This window comes from Symphalangus syndactylus, chromosome 6, assembly GCF_028878055.3.
Source record: "Symphalangus syndactylus isolate Jambi chromosome 6, NHGRI_mSymSyn1-v2.1_pri, whole genome shotgun sequence".
Lineage (NCBI taxonomy): Eukaryota > Metazoa > Chordata > Mammalia > Primates > Hylobatidae > Symphalangus > Symphalangus syndactylus.
This window is the reverse complement of record NC_072428.2, coordinates 54,577,745-54,596,058: the sequence shown is the minus strand read 5'-3', so window position 1 is coordinate 54,596,058 and position 18,314 is coordinate 54,577,745. Positions and strand designations below refer to the sequence as shown.

The 18,314-nt window shown below is 42.0% G+C and overlaps 1 protein-coding gene across 24 annotated transcripts in view; it reads left to right on the top strand.

The window, feature by feature from the left end:
- The window catches only part of C2CD3 (C2 domain containing 3 centriole elongation regulator), a 175,961-nt gene that overhangs the window by 129,521 nt on the left and 28,126 nt on the right, over positions 1–18,314 (top strand). For 20 of the 24 annotated variants that reach the window (XR_010121340.1, XM_063641296.1, XM_063641304.1 and 17 more), the window contains 4 exons: positions 4,003–4,067; positions 9,085–9,290; positions 10,265–10,398; positions 16,421–16,582. Coding sequence is in view for 23 of the 24 variants with exons in the window: in XM_063641296.1 (XP_063497366.1) it covers positions 4,003–4,067; positions 9,085–9,290; positions 10,265–10,398; positions 16,421–16,582 (567 nt within the window). In the remaining variant the exon portion in view is untranslated. Of the gene's footprint in view, positions 1–4,002; positions 4,068–9,084; positions 9,291–10,264; positions 10,399–12,157; positions 12,161–16,420; positions 16,583–18,314 lie in introns of all 24 variants that reach the window. The other 4 variants (XM_063641306.1, XM_063641305.1, XM_063641315.1 and 1 more) reach the window with 2 other exon arrangements.

Genomic DNA, 18,314 nt, shown 5'->3' with positions numbered 1-18,314 from the left:
TCTTCTCAGTATGCTCAAAAATTATTCAGTGAGAGGACCTCTCTGTTTTAGGCGCTTGGAATTAAAGATGATTAAGGTACTCCATGCAATTGAGGAGTTCATGGTTCTTACCTGGGAAAAAAATATCAATAACAAATTACCATCAAGCTGGGTGTGGTGACACATGCCTGTAATCCCAGCTACTGGGGGAGGGGAGGGGTGGCATTGGAGGATGGTGGAGCCCAGGTGGGAGAATTGCTTGAGCCCAGGAGTTCGAAACTTGTCTGGGCAATATAGCAAGACCCTGTCTCAAAAAAAAAAAAATTACAATAAAGAGAAATAAGAAGGGGATGCTGGTAGAGCTCAGAAAAAAAGATTATTTAGGACAGCCTAGAAGTTCAGGGAAGGCTTCATAAATAAGACACCTCAGCTAAATACTGAAGAATGTATATAAGTTATCGAGGTGAATAAGAGTCGGAAAGATATTCCGAACAAAGAGAACTAATATCAGAAAAGGCTGTGGATTTTCATCCTTGGAAAAAACTTCTGGTGTAGTGGAAAGACGCTGGGCATTTGAACCAGAGACACTTGGCCTCCAACTCCATCTCTGTAATTTACTGACTGTGTGATCAAGTTACATAACATCTCTGAGCCACAGATTCCTCATCTGTAAAGTGGGGATCATTTTTATAAGGTCATTGTTAGGTCCAAATTAGATGACATTTAGGGCCTCATGGTACATAGCAGGTATACAACAAATGTTAGGTCTCCTTTGGGAGGCTCAAAAAATAGGAGGTAAAGTTCTGTCAGCCACTGTGCTGTGCCACTCAGATTTTATTAGGACAAAGAGGGCTAATTAAATGTGAGGGGGCTGGCATAGGAAGCCAAGAATTAAACTTTATTAAATGTGATGCAATGTTATGATAATAGTAACAAAATCATTATTAGAAGTTATACTGTATCACCTTTTATAAAGTTTAATTCTTGTCCACCAACACTAGCCATACCCATGGTGTCTGGTCTTCTGTTTTCTCACAGTGTTTGTGTACTTATTGAGTCTCAGCAGTTGGTCACATGTTCAGTGATTTGTAATTTGAGAGGCTGGCCTGAGTCAGGAGCTAGAACTGCAGTGAAAACTCAGTGCTATCTATGGTGAGCTACTGGAAATTATAGAAATTCTGGCCATAGTGGCCAGAGTACTTCATATAAAATATCAAATCCTCCCCAAAAGGCAGGAAACCAGAGGACTGAGCTTCTAAGTGGAGGTGACTTGTTCATTCACAACCTAAAAACCTAACACAATTACAAAACTTAACAAACGTGATGAAGGAACATTAGCAATCTCCTGATTTCATCTCTTCACTTTACAGTTGAGGAGACTGTGGCCCAGGGAGGCTACATAGTCTGTTGGTAACAGAGGCAGAATTGGAAGAAAAATGAATAATGGCACTATTTATAGTTCCTTTATCACAAAATTGTTTCCTTTGATCTTCATAGCAACTTGCAAGTCAATAGTATTATCCCATTTAACAGGTAAGAGAACCAGGCCTGGAAGAAGCTAAGTGCATGGCCAGAGTCACTCAGGTGATAATAGCAGAACTAGAATTCAGAGGTGAATCTTTTGACTCCCACCTAGAATTAGAATCTCTGACCAATATTTGTTTGATTTTAGCACTGTGCCTCTCATTGGTCGGGAAGTAGGCTCTGTTCACTTCCCCAGTAGTGTTTGGGGAATGAAATCAAGCCTCTTGGTTTTCTCTAGATCTCCATCTTGCTTACTTGGAGCACTGGCACCTGGTTTGGAACTTTCCAAAGCTGTGTCACTTAAAACTGTAATTTATATAATATATAAATGTATTGGAGGTGTTCAGTGGATTCCACTTCAGCTTCTTTATTTGGTGTGAAAGTTAGGCATTTTCTTGTTTTGTTGCCTTGCATCTGCATGGTGTAGCATTGAGGTCAGGCAAGCCACTTTTCAAATCCCAGTCCTACTACTTACTGACTCTTAAGTGACCTCAAGCAAACCATTTTACTTCTCTGAGCCCAACCTTATCATCTGTAAAATAAGGATAATAATGTCCATGTTATAGGCTTTTGTGCAGATTAAATGTATATGAAACACGTGGCCTCCTTTCCTTTCCTTTCCTCTTTCCTTTCCTCTTTCCTTTCCTCTTTCCCCTTCCCTTTCCCCTTCCCTTTCCCCTTCCCTTTCCTTTCCTTTTCCTTTCCTTTTCCTTTCCTGTCCTTTCTGTGGCCCAGGCTGGAATCTAGTCGGCTCGCTGCAGACTCCCTGCCTCCGGCTCCCGTGATTCTCCTGCCCCGGCCTGTGGGCTGCCTGGGATTGCCGGCGCGCGCCACCACCGCTGCCTGCTTTTTCTCCTTTGGCTGGAGGCGCGGTTTCACCAGGTTGGCCAGGCTGGTCTCCAGCTCCTGACCCCGACTGCTCTGCCCGCCTCAGCCTCCCGAGGTGCTGGGACTGCAGACGGAGGCTCGCTCACTCGGTGCTCAGTGTTGCCCGGGCTGGAGTGCGGTGGCGTGGTCTTGGCTCGCTGCAGCCTCCACCTCCCAGCCGCCTGCCTTGGCCTCCCAGGCTGCTGGGATTGCAGCCTCTGCCCGGCCGCCGCCCCGTCTGGGAGGTGGGGAGTGTCTCAGTCCGGCCGCCCCGTCTGGGAAGTGAGGAGCGCCTCTGCCCGGCTGCCCCGTCTGGGAAGAAGTGAGGAGCGCCTCTGCCCGGCCGCCCCGTCTGGGAAGTGAGGAGCGCCTCTGCCCGGCCGCCCCGTCTGGGAAGAAGTGAGGAGCGCCTCTGTCCGGCCGCCCCGTCTGGGAAGAAGTGAGGAGCGCGTCTGCCCGGCCACCCATCGTCTGGGAAGTGAGGAGCGCCTCTGCCCGGCCGCCCCGTCTGGGAAGTGAGGAGCACCTCTGCCCGGCCGCCCCGTCTGGGAAGTGAGGAGCACCTCTGCCCAGCCACCCATCGTCTGGGAAGTGAGGAGCGCCTCTGCCCGGCCGCCCCATCTGGGAAATGAGGAGCGCCTCTGCCCGGCCGCCCCGTCTGGGAAGTGAGGAGCGCGTCTGCCCGACCGCCCCGTCTGGGAGGTCTACCACGGAGGCCAGAAGCAATGTGGGGGCTGGACGTGGTGGCTCACGCCTGTAGTCCCAGCAATCTGGGAGGCCGAGGTGGGTTGATCACTTCAGGCTAGGAGTTTGAGACCAGCCTGGCCGACATGGTGAAACATATGAAAAATACAACAGACAAACCAACCAACCAACCCAGCGACAACAAAACAGGTCTACCCTGGAGTCATACTCTGATTTTTTCTATTTTCCTCCCTTTCTGATCCTTTATCCCACTTTTTTTCTTCCTCTTCCTTCTCCTTCTTCTTTGTCAAATAGAGGATTGAGTTATTATCATTGATCCATACAAAGTCCCTCTCTCATTTATTTTTTAATTCCCACTCCCCATTTCTATTCCCCATCTTCCCATGTGCAACCTTCCTAATATGTTTGATACGCATCTTTTTGTTTGTATGTATTTTTAGAAAATGTTTATTGTTTTGTGTGCAAAAAAATTAATTAAAAAAAAAAAAATGAAACACGTGGGGCCATGCCTGGCCCAAGGTAGGCACTCAGTAAATGTTTTTTTTCTTCTCCTCTTCCCTTCTCTCCATTCTCTCATTCTAAGGCATAAGCAGAATCCTTACCCATTCCAATAAAACTCTTAAATGCATGTTGAGGAACTTCTTTTCCATACTTCCTCCTCTGTCTTAGGGAAACTTTGGGAGTGGTGGGGAGGAAATGTTGTGTCAGGGGAGCCTGTTTTCAAGTCTTGGCAAGTTACTTCACCTCTCTGAGCTTCCATCCCCTCATTTTAACTGTGAAGATAAAAATATATCCTAGAAGATGGCTAAGAAGATGAAATAGTGTTGGGAAAGTGCTTTGCAAATTACAAGATGTTCTTCAAATCTAAGTTTTATGCTACAGAAAGTTCCTATACACTTAGTTTACAGTGGTTGTTTTTCTTAATAGGCTATCAAAAGAGCTGCTTCTGGACCCACAACAAACCCTGGTCTTCAAAGTTTGGCATAAAGGAGGTATGAACTCTGTTACAAGAATATCTGCTTGCTTGTAAAAATAAGCTCACATCCTGTTAACAATTTACCATTCCTTTTTTTTCAAACCAAGTGAAGCATTCCCGACAGTGCTGGGAATGCAGATATGTGGTAGAGGGTAATCCCCCAGAAGGCCACATTATTCTCCTGTAAAAAAAAAATTTTTTTTTTAACAAGATCTTGCTCTGTCACCTAAGCTGGAGTGCAGTGGCATGATCATCTCAGTCTCCTGAGTAGCGGGGACCACAAGCGCGTACCAGTATGCCTAGCTAATTTTTTTTTTTTTTTTTTGAGACAGAATCTTGCTGTGTTGCCCAGGCTGGAGGGCAGTGGCGCGATCTTGGCTCACTGCAAGCTCCGCCTCCCGGGTTCACGCCATTCTCCTGCCTCAGCCCACCAAGGGTGGGACTACAGGCGCCTGCCACCACGCCTGGCTAATTTTTTATATTTTTAATAGAGACGGGGTTTCAGTGTGTTAGCCAGGGTGGTCTCGATCTCCTGACCTCGTGATCCACCCGCCTCGGCCTCCCAAAGTGCTGGGATTACAGGCGTGAGCCACCGCGCCCGGCTGCTAATTATTTTTTTGTACAGACAAGGTCTCACTATGTTGCCAGGCTCTAACTCCTCTATCTCTAACTCCTGGGCTCAAGCAATCTTCCTGCCTTGGCCTCCCAAAGTGCTGAGACTACAGGCGTGAGCCACCATACCTGGCCTATTCTCCTACAGAATTCAAGTATTTAAAAATTATATAATTTTGTTTGACTACCTGCTTAGTGCAGAAATCCAAGTACATTTCAGTCTTTCCTGTTGTATCTGTCAAGCATCATAATGTACAGCCTGCGACATACAAGTGGTTTCCCCCCACGTTTGTATGATGATATTAAGCCTTCTGTTGACTCTGGCTTATTAACCAAGACCCTTGCATTATCAGGTAGTACACAAGAAGAGAGTCTAACCACATATTTTTTCTTATTTTAAGAACCTTCCCAAGAGGGATGTGCTGATATTATGGTCTTTGGACCCAGTTTTATTAAGAGGCATAACACAGCAACGTTAAGAGGCTTGACTCTGAAGCCAGATTCTTTGGATTTAAATGCCAATTCTGCCCCTTACTTTAGCAGTGAGACCTTGGGTAAATGACTTATCTGTGCCTATTTCCATATCTATAAAATTGAGGCTAATAATAGTACCTACTTCATAGGGTTTTTGGAGAATTAAGTAAGGGCCTGACAGTAAATACCATATCAGTTTTTCTTGTTTTTATTACTGAGCAATAATGTGCTAAGAACTTTACAAACATCTCTAATTCTTGACGGTAAAAATAAAATTAGTCTAATTTTATAGCTGTAAAAGCTGAAGCCCAAGGAAATTTAGTGGCTTGACTAAGGTCATATAGCTATTAATTGGTGGAGCCAGTATTTGAACCCAGTTCTTACTGGCTGTACAGCCTTCACTGTTTGTACTTCACCATGCTAGTAAGATTGGAAACCTTGGAAAATTGAGGTGATGAGGATGTCTGACCATCTCACAGCTTAGAAAATTTTGTCTCACTAAATCTCTCCTCTAAGTCTAGCTTCTTTAATATTCCAGCTAGGCCCTGATTTCCAAGTCTTCATTTGTTTTGAGTCACCTACACAGCCTACAGAGTCACAGTTTTTTGTTTGCCAGTGGTGATTTTTGGAGCTAACCTCAAACCCTAGTAAAGAGCTGAGAGAAATCAGAATGTAAAGGGAATTGACTGACCTTTCTCTCCGCCTGTGCTCCTGTTGGTGAGTGCTCCTGTGAGTCCTTTGTTTTGATGATGAGTTCTATGTTGCTGCTTTGTATTTACTTAGTTCCTCCACTGCTACCCAACCTCATAAATACAGCAAGAGCTGATCATAACTCACTTTTCTCTGAATCAACACAAGGAATTCTTGCTGTATTTAACTGGGCTCCACCCTCCTTACTAGGCTTTTTCTCTCTTCTATCTAAAGTACCACAGAGATTCTCAAGCAGACCAGGGTTCACAATTCAGCACTTATTTTAGCAGGAAAAAGAGAATAAACTTTGGTCTTATGCAGACCTGGGTTCAAATCTTGGCTCTGCTGTTTACTATAATAACTATGTGGCCCGAATTAAATCACTTCACCTCTTTCCTGTTATCTTTCTTATTTATAAAATTAGAATAATAGTACTGGCCTTGCAGAATTTGTGAGGATTAGAGATAATATATGTAAAGTACTTGGCACATAATTGTTGCTTAATAAATGGAGCTATTTTTATTATTATGTCTACTATGTGTCAGGTAGTATGCTAGGACTATTGGAGTATAGAGAATAAAATACATTCCCTACCTTCCAGGACTTCAAGAGGGTCTTAGTAAGATCTGGTCATAAATGAAAATGAGGAAAATGCCTAGACCACACTGACCACTACTCAGTGTATGTAGATGTCTCTCTCCCCTTAACCCATTTATGCCTAGTGTTCCATTATTGGAACGCTAAGCTTGTGGGAGTTATTTGTATTCTACTGCTCAAGGTCATTACCAAGGTCTGATTTTTTACAAAAACATTTGCAGACTCCAGCATAAATGGGTTAATTCTATCGTTTCCACACAAACTCAACACATCTAGTATAGAAAGTACTCAAATCCAACCAAGCTGTGTTCAGCAGATATTTTATTTAAGTTTCTATTCTGTGCCAGGCACCATGCTAAGTACTAGGGATGCAAAGGTAAAATAAAACAGGCATGGTCCCTGTCCTCACAGAGCTTACAGTCAGTGTTGGACATAAAAAGTACAGTATAGTATGATTAGACAAATACAGGGTACTCTGATAGGAGACATCTAACCCAGACTTAGGATGTCAGAGGAGGCTTCCTGGAGCACACCTGAGCTGAGGAATGAAGGGGCAGGATTTACTGTAGTCAGAGGGGAAAACAAATACAAAGTCTCAAGTCAAGCAAGAGTTGAGGGAAGTTCTTGATGACTAGAATATTAACTGCAAAGGGAGAATGGTGGGTTGTCCTGTTAATCCGATGTTAAATTTAACTCTTCCAAGCCATTCCTTTTCTCCATGATCTGCTTAGCCAAAGCACTCCTCAAGTATGTTTAGGATGTACTACCTTCATTTTAGGCAGAACCCTGCATCATACTTCATCCCCAGTGGGTAAGAATTACTTGACCCCCACTCTGGGGAATACAGCTTCAAGTATTTATAGAATCAAAAACTTTCCAAGTTGAAGGGGATCTTTTTTTTTTTTTAATTTTTTGAGACAGGATCTCACTTTGTTTCCCAGGCCGGAGTACAGTGGTAGGATTATGCTCACTGCAGCTGTGAACTCCTGAGCTCAAGCAGTCCTCCCACTTCATTCTTCCAAATAGCTGGGACTACAGACGTGCACCACTATACCCCAATTTTTTTTTTTTTTTTTTTTTTACAGATAGGGTCATGCTATGTTGCCCAGACTGGTCTTGAACTCTTGACCTTAAGCAATCCTCCCTCCTCAACCTCCCAAAGTGCTGGGGTTACAAGCATGAGCCACCTGCTCAACCAAAGGGGATCTTGAATCTGGTTCAATACTTCTCATTATATATGTGTGAGTGAGGCTCAGGGAGTTAGAGAAATGTGTTTTCCAGTCAAAGCCATACCTAGATTTGCTATTGTGGCACACTGCTCCTTTGTCCCGCTCTAGGTTGGCCAGTTTACTTGTGTTTTCAGTGAATATTTATCAAGTTTTTCATGCAAGAAGATGTTATGCCAGGTATGGAGAGTGTAGGGAACATAGTGTAATACCTTTTCTCATCTTTTAGCTAGGTTCCAGTCTAAAGGACAGCAAGCTGTCCAAACAAATGTTATGCAGTATGTGATGAATTTAGTGTCACCAGGAATGTGCCCAAGGAACTGTGGGAACTTCATGATTACTCCTCTGGAAAATATGCATTCCTTGATTTATTATGCAATTTATAGACCTACGGTTGTATCACTGTTTGGTAGATCCAGCCTTTGATTTCACTATACAGAATGGAGCCTATATAAAATAGAAATTCATGGAGTGACAGAGACCTGTTTGTCCTCAGCTACTTCATGTCAGAAATGAGGAATAAGTAGCAAAGAATATGAGAATGAAGGTCATTGCATGGTAGCTTGTCCAATGAAAAGAGAATCTTCTCAGTCATGAAGGGCAGCCCCCTTACCATATAGAGAAGAGCCTGAGCCCAGGCTCATTTTGCACCCTAAACTGTTCTCCAGGGAGTTGTCTTTTCTTTTTAATTTGCATCACTTTTTCTTAATTAAATATAATACATATGTAGAAAATTTGGAAAATATAGAGAAGTATAAATAAGAAAATTCAAATCTCTCATAATTGCATAATTGCAAGACATACTGCCCTGAGAAAAATCACTGAGACATGATAGCCTAGGAAAAATAAGTTCTTAAGTTTAGTGTTATTTTCTAATTGCCTATATCAAGAGGACCGGCTAGGTGGGGTGGCTCACATGTGTAATCCCAACACTTTGGGAGGCCAATGCAGGAGGATCACTTGAGGCTGGGGGTTCAACACCACCTGGGCAACATAGTGAGACCCCATCTCAACAAAAAAATTAAATTAAAAATTAGCTGAGCATGGTGGTGTGTGCCTATAGTCCTAGCTACTTGGGAGACTGAAGAGGGAGGATTGCTTGAGTTTGCGAGTTCGAGGCTGCAATGAACTGTGATCATGCTACTGGACTGAAACCTGGACATCAGAGTGAGACCCCATCTCTTTCAAAATGAGAGAGAGAGAGAATGAAGTGCAGGCCTGCCAGCTTTTTCCCACCGTACAGAAAGGGAATTCCTAACAGGGAAGGCAGGCTTTGGTTGCCAGTCTCTCTCAACTTCATTATCTGTCTTCTCTGATGGCTTTGGGATCACTAAACTCCTCCATCCCCTGAATCAGCTTCTCTGTGTGCAGCCTCTAATCTCAGTGGCAGGACATGCCTAGCCGCATTGCCCAGCTCTTCTCTTTCCTCTACAGATGAGGAGAGGGTGATTGGCTTTGCCTCGGTGGACCTCTCCCCACTTCTCTCTGGCTTCCAGTTTGTCTGTGGCTGGTACAACATCACGGACTTCAGTGGAGAGTGCCAGGGGCAGATAAAAGTTGCTGTCTCCCCTTTGGAGAGTTTGATACACTTCAAAGAAGAAAAGCAAGCAAGGCGTGGAGTGGAGACCTCAAAATCACTGGTAGGTATGGAGATTCACATCCTTAACCAATATGAATTGTACTGACCTATAAGAACATCCTTTACTCATGTTTGGCACTTTCCAGCTTATAGAATACGTTATATACTATTTGTGTCTCGTAACAACCTCCTGACCTTTTGGGGTGATGAAAATGTTCTGGAATTAGTAGTGATGGTTGCACAACTTTGAATACACTGAAAACCAGTGAATTGAGCTTTTTAAAAGGATGAATTGTATAATACATTAATTATATCTCAGTTTCCAAATAAAACAAGGTTGTCATCAATTGACTTGTTTTTCAACTCTGTTACATTGATATCATTAGTCTTTCATTTAAAAAAATAATTGAAAGAATGTGAAGAGGGGAATTGATGACGGTAAGCATAGACAACTGTTTCAAGGAGTTTAACTGTAAAAGAAAGAAGAATTTCCCAGACTATCAAAAATACGGGAGCTCTATCAAGGCAGACTGTTTTCTATTCATCTCTCTGTCTCTCGTGCCTGGCCCACAGTCTGGCACAGAGTGGTCATCCATAAATACTGAATGAAAGCATGCATAAGAAAACAGAGTTCATTGGTCCTTGTATAGGAAGGTCATTTCTTCAGCCCAACCCTAGTAGTCCTAAGACAAGAAATTTCACAGCCAGATTATCCTCATATGTAAGGTAAATGTAAAATGATTTCCATCCAGGCATTTACAGTGTATTAATAGCTGGAGGAACAAGAGCATAAATATAGATAAAGCAACTGAAAAGCAATCTGATAGCATAGTCTGTAAAATGAGTATAATAATAATACTTGCCTCATAAGATTATAAATGAGAAAATGTATGTAAATCGTTTAGCACAGTGTTTAACACAAAGTATTCAGTAAATTAAATGCACACAATAAATTTTACAAATTTATTTATATACTGCTTTGTTACGAATGGGTTTATGGTGACAAGTGTACCATTTTTATTGTTGTGTTTACAGATCCCAATATACAGTCCCTTTTCCTTCCCTGCCTCTGATATGTATGCTGCATTCTCTAGCCACATGGCAAGGCAGACCCTAGACCAAGTTGCTCTTGCCTCCTCAAAGGAACTTGATTTCTCCTCTCCTGGGAGGTGAGTGAATTCTTGATGATGAGAAGAAATGGGGTTAAAAAATGGAAGTGTGTGAACTGGCTTATCATTTCTGTCTTTCCTTTATTAGAGGAAAAAACAAGACAGGGTAAGAGCTTTGTTGATCTTCTGTCACAACTCCAAAAACCCCAAGATCCTATGAAAACAAAGTTTTTATAAGATAGGAGCTAGAATTTGTACTGCTATCAGAAGGGTCACTTCAGTACAAGGGAAAAATTCTGTTATCCTCAAAGGCCTTTAACCTTTATCCCTAAATTCAGTCATCAACTATGTGAGAAATACATCTTCTTTCCCCTCCTAAAACTATGTGCTAGTTTATTTTACAAAAAGCAACTGGTCCATCCTTTTCACTAAGCCAGCCTTGAACATGCGTATGGCTCTCAGGGCTAGAGCATGTTCCATCCTATACAAGGACAGGGTCTAAGAATAAGGTTGCTGCTTTCCGTTCTACCTCTTTACAGGCCCTAGTACCATTTGAAGCACCCCGCTGCCTACACCAGAGTCTTTCCTATGTCTTTCTCTTCAGCTCAGGGAAAGGGCAAGGAATCTTCCCCTACAGCAGCCCTTCCTTCAAGAGCAGTTACTGAGCAGACCCTTTTATTCCAAGAAGACACTAATATCATGTAACCACTCTAAGGCCCAATACAGGGCTACATAGTTTTCTACTTGATCACCACATGAAGAGATCCTTGGTCCTGTGTACAAAGAGAGCTATGTATCTGTCAATTCCTAGATCCCAGATTTTAGATAATTCCTTTGTTATCTCTTTTATAAGTGTCACTTTGACCATACCCAATCAGTGGTACATATGGGTAGGATGAGGGTATCTCTAGTGCCCACCCTTTAGTAATTTTAAAAGCTAGAAGTTTAATGGCATGCCTTTTGTCCACATAAAGATGTCCCTGTTACCACTTCAGAAGGGCCACATCGAAGTGTCATATTATATACAGATAGCCATTTAAGGCTAGGCTATAATTCCCTCTCTAACCATCTTACCAGAGATCCAGCTCTTCCTGACCCTGCCCTGCCCTGCTCAAGGGACAGGGTGGTGAAGTGGGCTTTGAGGTCAGACAGATCTGGACTCCTATCCTGGCTTTACTACTTACTAGCTACATGTGACCTGAGGCTAGTTACTTTAGTTTTCTGAGCTTTAGCTTTCTAATTTGTAGGATGAAAATAATATAGTACCTCAAGGGCTGTTATGAAGAGTAAATGGGAATCTATTCTCATTTACTAATCTAAACTCACTTTTATATGGACTTTGTATACATTAGCTCATTGGATTTTCACAGCAGCCTTAAGAGAGAGGTTTTATGACTAATAATACATGCAAAATGCCTAGAACAGCAGTTTCCAGACTTTCTGGTCTTTGTGCTTTATTTGTAATAACCAAAAACTGTAAACAACTCAGGTGTCCATCAACAAAGAGGTGAACAAATAACCAAATTGTGGTATATCCATACAATGAAATACTAATTCTACTCAAAAATAAGAAGAAATGCATTATTGATAGACAACAAAATGAATATCAAAATAATTATGCTGAGGAAGAGAAGCTAGACAAAAAAGAGTACATTGGACCAGCCATGATGACTCAGGCCTTTAATCTCAGTGCCTTAGGAGGCTGAGATGGGAGGATCACTTGAGGCCAGGAGTTCAAGACGATCCTGGACAACATAGTGAGACCCCATCTCCACAAAAAAATTTTAAAATTTGCCTGCCTGTTGTCCTAGCTACTCAGGAGGTTGAGGCAGGAGGCTCACTTGAGCCCAGGTACTTAAGGGTGCAGTGAGCTATGATCACACCACTGCACTCCAGCCTGAGTGACAGAGCGAGAACCTGTCTCTTAAAAAAAATAAAAAGTACATTGTATATGATTCCATTTATATAAAATCCTAGAAAATGCATCCTAACCTATAGTGACAGAAAGCAAATCAGTGGTTGCCTAGGGACAAGGCAGGGTGGATAAGGAGGAAAGGAGGAAGGAATTGCAAAAGACAAGAAGAAACTTTTGGAGGTGGTAGATATATTCATTATCTCGTGGTAATGGTTTCTTTGGATGTATACATTGTTAAAATTCGTCAAATTGTATTCTTTAAATATGTAAAGTTTATTTTATATCAGTTACACATTAATAAAGCAGTGGTTCTCAAACATTTTCACTTCAAAACCCTTTTATACTATTAAAAATTAGTGATGACCCAAACAGGTTTGTTTATGTGGCTTATATCTATCAATTTTTACCATATTAGAAATTGAAACAGAAACTTTTAAAACATAATAAGCAAAATCAATTGTATTTCTATATATCAACAATGAATAACCAAAAATGAAATTGAGGCTGGGCATGGTCTCTCATGCCTGTAATTCCAGCACTTTGGGAGGCCAGGGTGAGAGGATTGCTTGAGCTCAAGAGTTCGAGATCAGCCTGGGCAACAAAGTGAAACCCTATCTCTACAAAAAATCAAAAAAATTAGCCAGGCATAGTGGTGCACGCCTGCAGTCCCAGCTACTCGGGAGACTGAAGCAGGAAAATTGCTTGAGCCCAGGAGGTCGAGGCTACAGTGAGCCATGTTCATGCCACTGCACTCCAGCCTAGGCAACAGAGTAAGAACCTCTCTGCCAAAAAAAAAAAAAAGAAGAAAAGAAAATTGAAAAAGGTCTAAATAAAATCAAAGACATCCCATATTTATGGATTAAGAGACTTAATATTGTTATGATAGCAATATTCTCCACATTGATCTACAGATTCAACACAATCCGTATCAAAATTCCTGCTGGCTTTGTGGAAATGGACAAGCTGATCTTAAAATTAATATGGAAATTCAAGGCACATGGAATAGGCAAAACAACCTTGAAAAAGAACAGAGTCCCTAATTCCAAAGCTTACTACAGTGCTACTGTAAGCAAAACAGTACTGGAATGAGGATAGAAATATAAATCAGTGGAACTGAATTGATAATCTCAAAATAAACCCATGTGTCTGTGGTGAACTAATTTTCAACAAGGATGCCAAGACTATTTAATAAGGAAAGACTAGCCTTTTCTATAAATGGTGCTGGAACAACTAGATATCCACATGCAAGTGATTGAAGTTGGACCCCTTCCTCACACCATACACAAAAATTAACTTCAAATGGGTCACATATCTAAATGTAAAAACTAAAACTATAAAACTCTTCCTAGGAAGCAGAGGAGTAAATCTTCATGAGCTTGGATTAGACAATGATTCCTTAGGAAATGACACCAAAAGCACAAGTAACAAAAGAAAAAAAATTAGATTCATCAAAATTAAAAACTCTCACAGCCATTAAAAAAAAAAGAACAAAATCATGTTCTTTGCAGCAACATGGATGCAGCTGGAGGCCGTTATCCTAAGCAAATTAACACAAGAACAGAAAACCAAATACCACATGTTCTCCCTTATAAGTGGCAGCTAAGCATTGGGTACTCGTGGACATAAAAAAGGCAACAAAAGAAACTAGAGACTACTAAAGGAAGGAGAAAGGGAGGAGGACAAAAGCTGAAAAACGGACTGTTAGGTAATATGCTTAGTACCTGGGTGATGGGATCATTCAAACCCCAAACGTCAGCATCCTGCACATACACCCCCAGATCTAAAATACAAATTGAAATTATAAAAATAAATAAAATTTTAAAACTAGGAATTTTTACACTGCAAGTGATACCATCAAGAAAGGGAAAAGACAACCCATAGAATGGGAGAAAATATTTGCAAGTTAAAGATCTTTTTTTTTTTTTTTGAGACGGAGTCTTGCTCTGTCACCAGGCTGGAGTGCAATGGCACAATCTCGGCCCACTGCAACCTCCACCTCCCAGGTTCAAGCGATTCTCTTGCTTCAGCCTCCCTAGTAGCTGGTACTACAGGTACACGCCACCACACCAGCTAATTTTTGTATTTTTAGTAGAGACGGGGTTTCATCATATTGGTCCCTATGGTCTTGATCTCTTGACCTTGTGCTCCACCTGCCTCGGCCTCCCAAAGTGCTGGGATTACAGGCATGAGCCACCGTGCCCGGCCAGTTATAGATCTTATATCTAGAACATATAAAGGGGACTGGGTGCAGTGGCTCACACCCGTAATCCCAGCACTTGGGGAGGCTGAGGTGGGAGGATCGCTTGAACTCAGGAGGGCAAGACCATGTTATTATTTTTTATAGAGATGGGCAACATGGTGAGAACCTACTCCACAAAAAATTAAAAAACTACTTGGACTTGGTGGTGCACATCTGTGGTCTCAGCTACTTAGGAGGCTGAGGTGGGAGGATCACTTGAGCCCAGGAGGTCAGGGCTGCATTGAGCCATGCACTCCAGCCTGGGAGACAAAGTGAGACCCTGTCTCAAAATAATATATAGAATATATAAAGAACTCTTAGAACTCAATAATAAAAAGCAAATAACCAGTTTAAAAATGGGCAAAGGATCTGAGTAGACATCTCTTCAAAAAGATATACAAATGGCCAATAATCACAGTAAAAGATGCAAATCAAAACCACAATGAGGTACCACTTTATATCCACTAGGTTGACTGTATTTAAAAAAAAAAAAAAAAGATATCTCAAGCCTTAGGAAGGGGTAGATAAATTGGAACCCTTATACATTGCTGGTGGGATAGTAAAATGCTGCAGGTGCATTGGAAAATAATCTGGAAGTTCCTTAAACATGGAGTAACCATATGACCCAGTAATTCTGCTTCTAGTTATATGCCCAAAAGAAATGAAAACAAATGTCCCCACAAAAACTTGTACACGTATGTTTGTAGCGTTATTCCTAATAACCAAAAAGTAGAAGCAACTCATGCCCATCAACTGAGGAGAAGATAAACAGAATGGGGTGTATCTGTCCAACAGAATATTATTCAGCTGTAAAATGGAATGAAGGACTGATACATGCTGTACTACAGATGAAGCTTGAAAACCTTATGCTAAATGAAAGAAGCCAGTCACCAAACACACATATTATATGATTCCATTTATATGAAATATCCAGAATGGGCAAACCTATTGAGGCAGAAAATAAATTAGTAGTTGCATAGGACCAGGAAATGTGGAATGGTTCTAATGGGTAGGAGGTTGTTTTGTGAGTAGTAAAAATGTTCTAAAACTGATTGTGGTAACAGTTACGTAACTCTGCATATACTAAAAACCATTGAATAATACACTTTAAATAGGTGAATTGTATGGCATGTGAATTATATCTCAATAAAGCTGTGAATTAAAGAAGATTGTTGGAGTCATGTTCTTGAATATCATGCTCAGGAATTTGAGATTTGTTTAAAAGCCAAAGCTAGAAAGGAATGGTGGTGATCACATGGCGTAATATATGTTGAATGCTTACAGCAGGGCTTGGAATATAATAAGGATGCCAAATATATTGTTGTTATTGTTGCTCTTGTTATTATTACTTCAGTTTTATGGTTTTTGGTTTTGGGGGGCTTTTTTTTTTTTAAGCCAGAGTCTCACTCTGTCTCCCAGGCTGGAGTGCAGTGGCATGATTTCTGCTCACTGCAGCCTCCACTTCCCAGGTTCAAGTGATTCTCCTGCCTTGGCCTCTGGTGTAGCTGGGATTACAGGCGCCCGTCACCACACCCGGCTAATTTTTGTACTTTTAGTAGGGACAGGGTTTTGCCATACTGGCCAGGCTGGTCTTGAACTTCTGGCCTCAAGTGAACCACCCGCCTCAGCCTCCCAAAGTGCTGGGATTACAGGCGTGAGTCACCGCCCCCGGCCAGATTTATGTTTTAGAAAAATCACTCTGCTTGTTGTGAAGAATGGATTAAAAGGAGGTAGGCAAGATTGAAGACAGGATTATTTTGGAGACATTTATAATCCAAGCAAGAGATGATAAGGCCAGAACTGTGATAGTGGGGATAGATTTGCATTCCATTTCAGGATAGTATGTGTTTATTGTCACACTAGCAGTGTTCTCATTGGTTGGGAATTTATTTTGCTCCTATTTTTTTTTTTTTTTTTTTTGACGGAAGTGGTACCACAAGAAGCCAAGCATCACGCCATGAAGAGCATGTGCAGAACATTCGCCGGTTTCATGAATCCCTGCATCTTCAGGGAGAGGCACTCTTGCCATGTGATGACAAACTGACCACATCACCTTTGTCCTCCCAAACCTCCATTCTGACTTCTCTCAGGTGAGGCTCTGCTGAGAAAAGACACAGGAAACCATAGTGGGGCACAAGGTGAATGAGAAATGGCAATGTGCGTTACTGCTTTTCTATCACCTGCCACCGCCCTAGAAACATTAGTAGAGGGCTCTTTTGCATGTTAGTATCAGGTTGGACCCTGGAGCCTCCTGGGATTCCTCATAGATGAATATGTATCAGCTTGGGACCTTCCATTCCTTCAGGGGGCTCTGTTATTGATCCATCTGTAAATGCAGGAACTTCAGATTGTTCACCAAAACTTAATAATAACCGCCCTCACAACCTCACAACCATCGACTTCTTCCAGACCAGCCTCTGTCCTGTTAACTGTTTTCTGTTCCTTTCTTAGTTTAGTTAGCACCTGAGCCAGACAATCGCTGTGAGAATTGAAAGGGCGATGATAGATCAGCTAGATCAGCCCCTAGCTTATCTAATGAAAAGTGTGGCACAGTGGAAAGGACACAGCTTCAGGGTCAGATAGACTTGACCTCCAATCCTTGCTCTGCCCATCTCAGTGGAGGAGATAGCCATGTTGCCAAATAATTATAATGCAGGGTAGTAAGAGCTGCAGTTTTCCTGGCCAAGAGTAGACAGGGGAATGCCTAATATTCTGGATTATTCCTGGAAAGATTTAAAGAAGTCACATTTGAACTGGTCTTTGGAGGACATTTTGTGCAGAAAGAACTTATGCCAAGGCTCAGGGGCAAGTCAAGTTTGGGGAAATGCCAGCAGTGCATGTAGGAAAAAGCTGAGCATAAGATGCAAGAAGTAGGGTGAGTTTTTTAAGAGTCAGATCATGAAGGTCCTTGAATGTCAGACTAAGAATTATTACCCTTAGAACAATTATTCTCAAGTGAAAAGTGATAGAGGAAGGAAAGGAGGAGAGTATGTAAAATTTAAGGAAAAAATGTTTAAAAGGGGTGTGTGTGTGTGTGTGTGTGTGTGTGTGTGTGTGTGTATGTGTATGTGTATGTGTGATATAGATAAAGGCTTCTTATGCTGCCCAGGCTGGGCTCGAACACCTGGCCTTGCTTGCCTCCTTATTCGCCAGGACAACAGGCCTGAGCCACTGCGGCTTCCGGCTTTTTTTGTTTGTTTTTGTTTTTCTTGAGATGGGGTCTCCCACTGTCGCCCCAGCTAGAGTGCAGTGGTGCAATCTCGGCTCGCTGCAGCCTCTGCCTCCCGGGTTCAAACGATTCTTCTGCCTCACCCTCCCAAGTAGCTGGGATTACAGGTGCCCATAACCATACCCAGCTAATTTTTTGTATTTTTAGTAGAGACGGGGTTTCACTATGTTGGCCAGGCTGGTCTCAAACTCCTGACCTCGTGATCCCAAAGTGCTGGGATTACAGGCGTGAGCCATCATGCCCTGCCAAAAGACTTTATATTTGAACAAAAAAAAAAAAAACTAACCTATTCTTTGATTTCATAATGCAAACTCAGAAAAGAAACATCGACAAAATCTTTTTGGTTAATGAGAAAAGTTAAAAATTGATCAATAGTGCTATAGACCAGCAGTCCCCAACCTTTTAGGCACCAGACACTGGTTTTGTGGAAGACCATTTTTCCACAGACGGGGGCAGGGTGAGGGTGGGGGTGGGGGATGGTTTCCAGATGAAACTGTTCCACCTCCCATCATCAGGCCTTATTTAGATTCTCATAAGGAGCGCACAACCTAGATCCCTCACATGAGCAGTACATAGTAAGGTTTGCGGTCCTA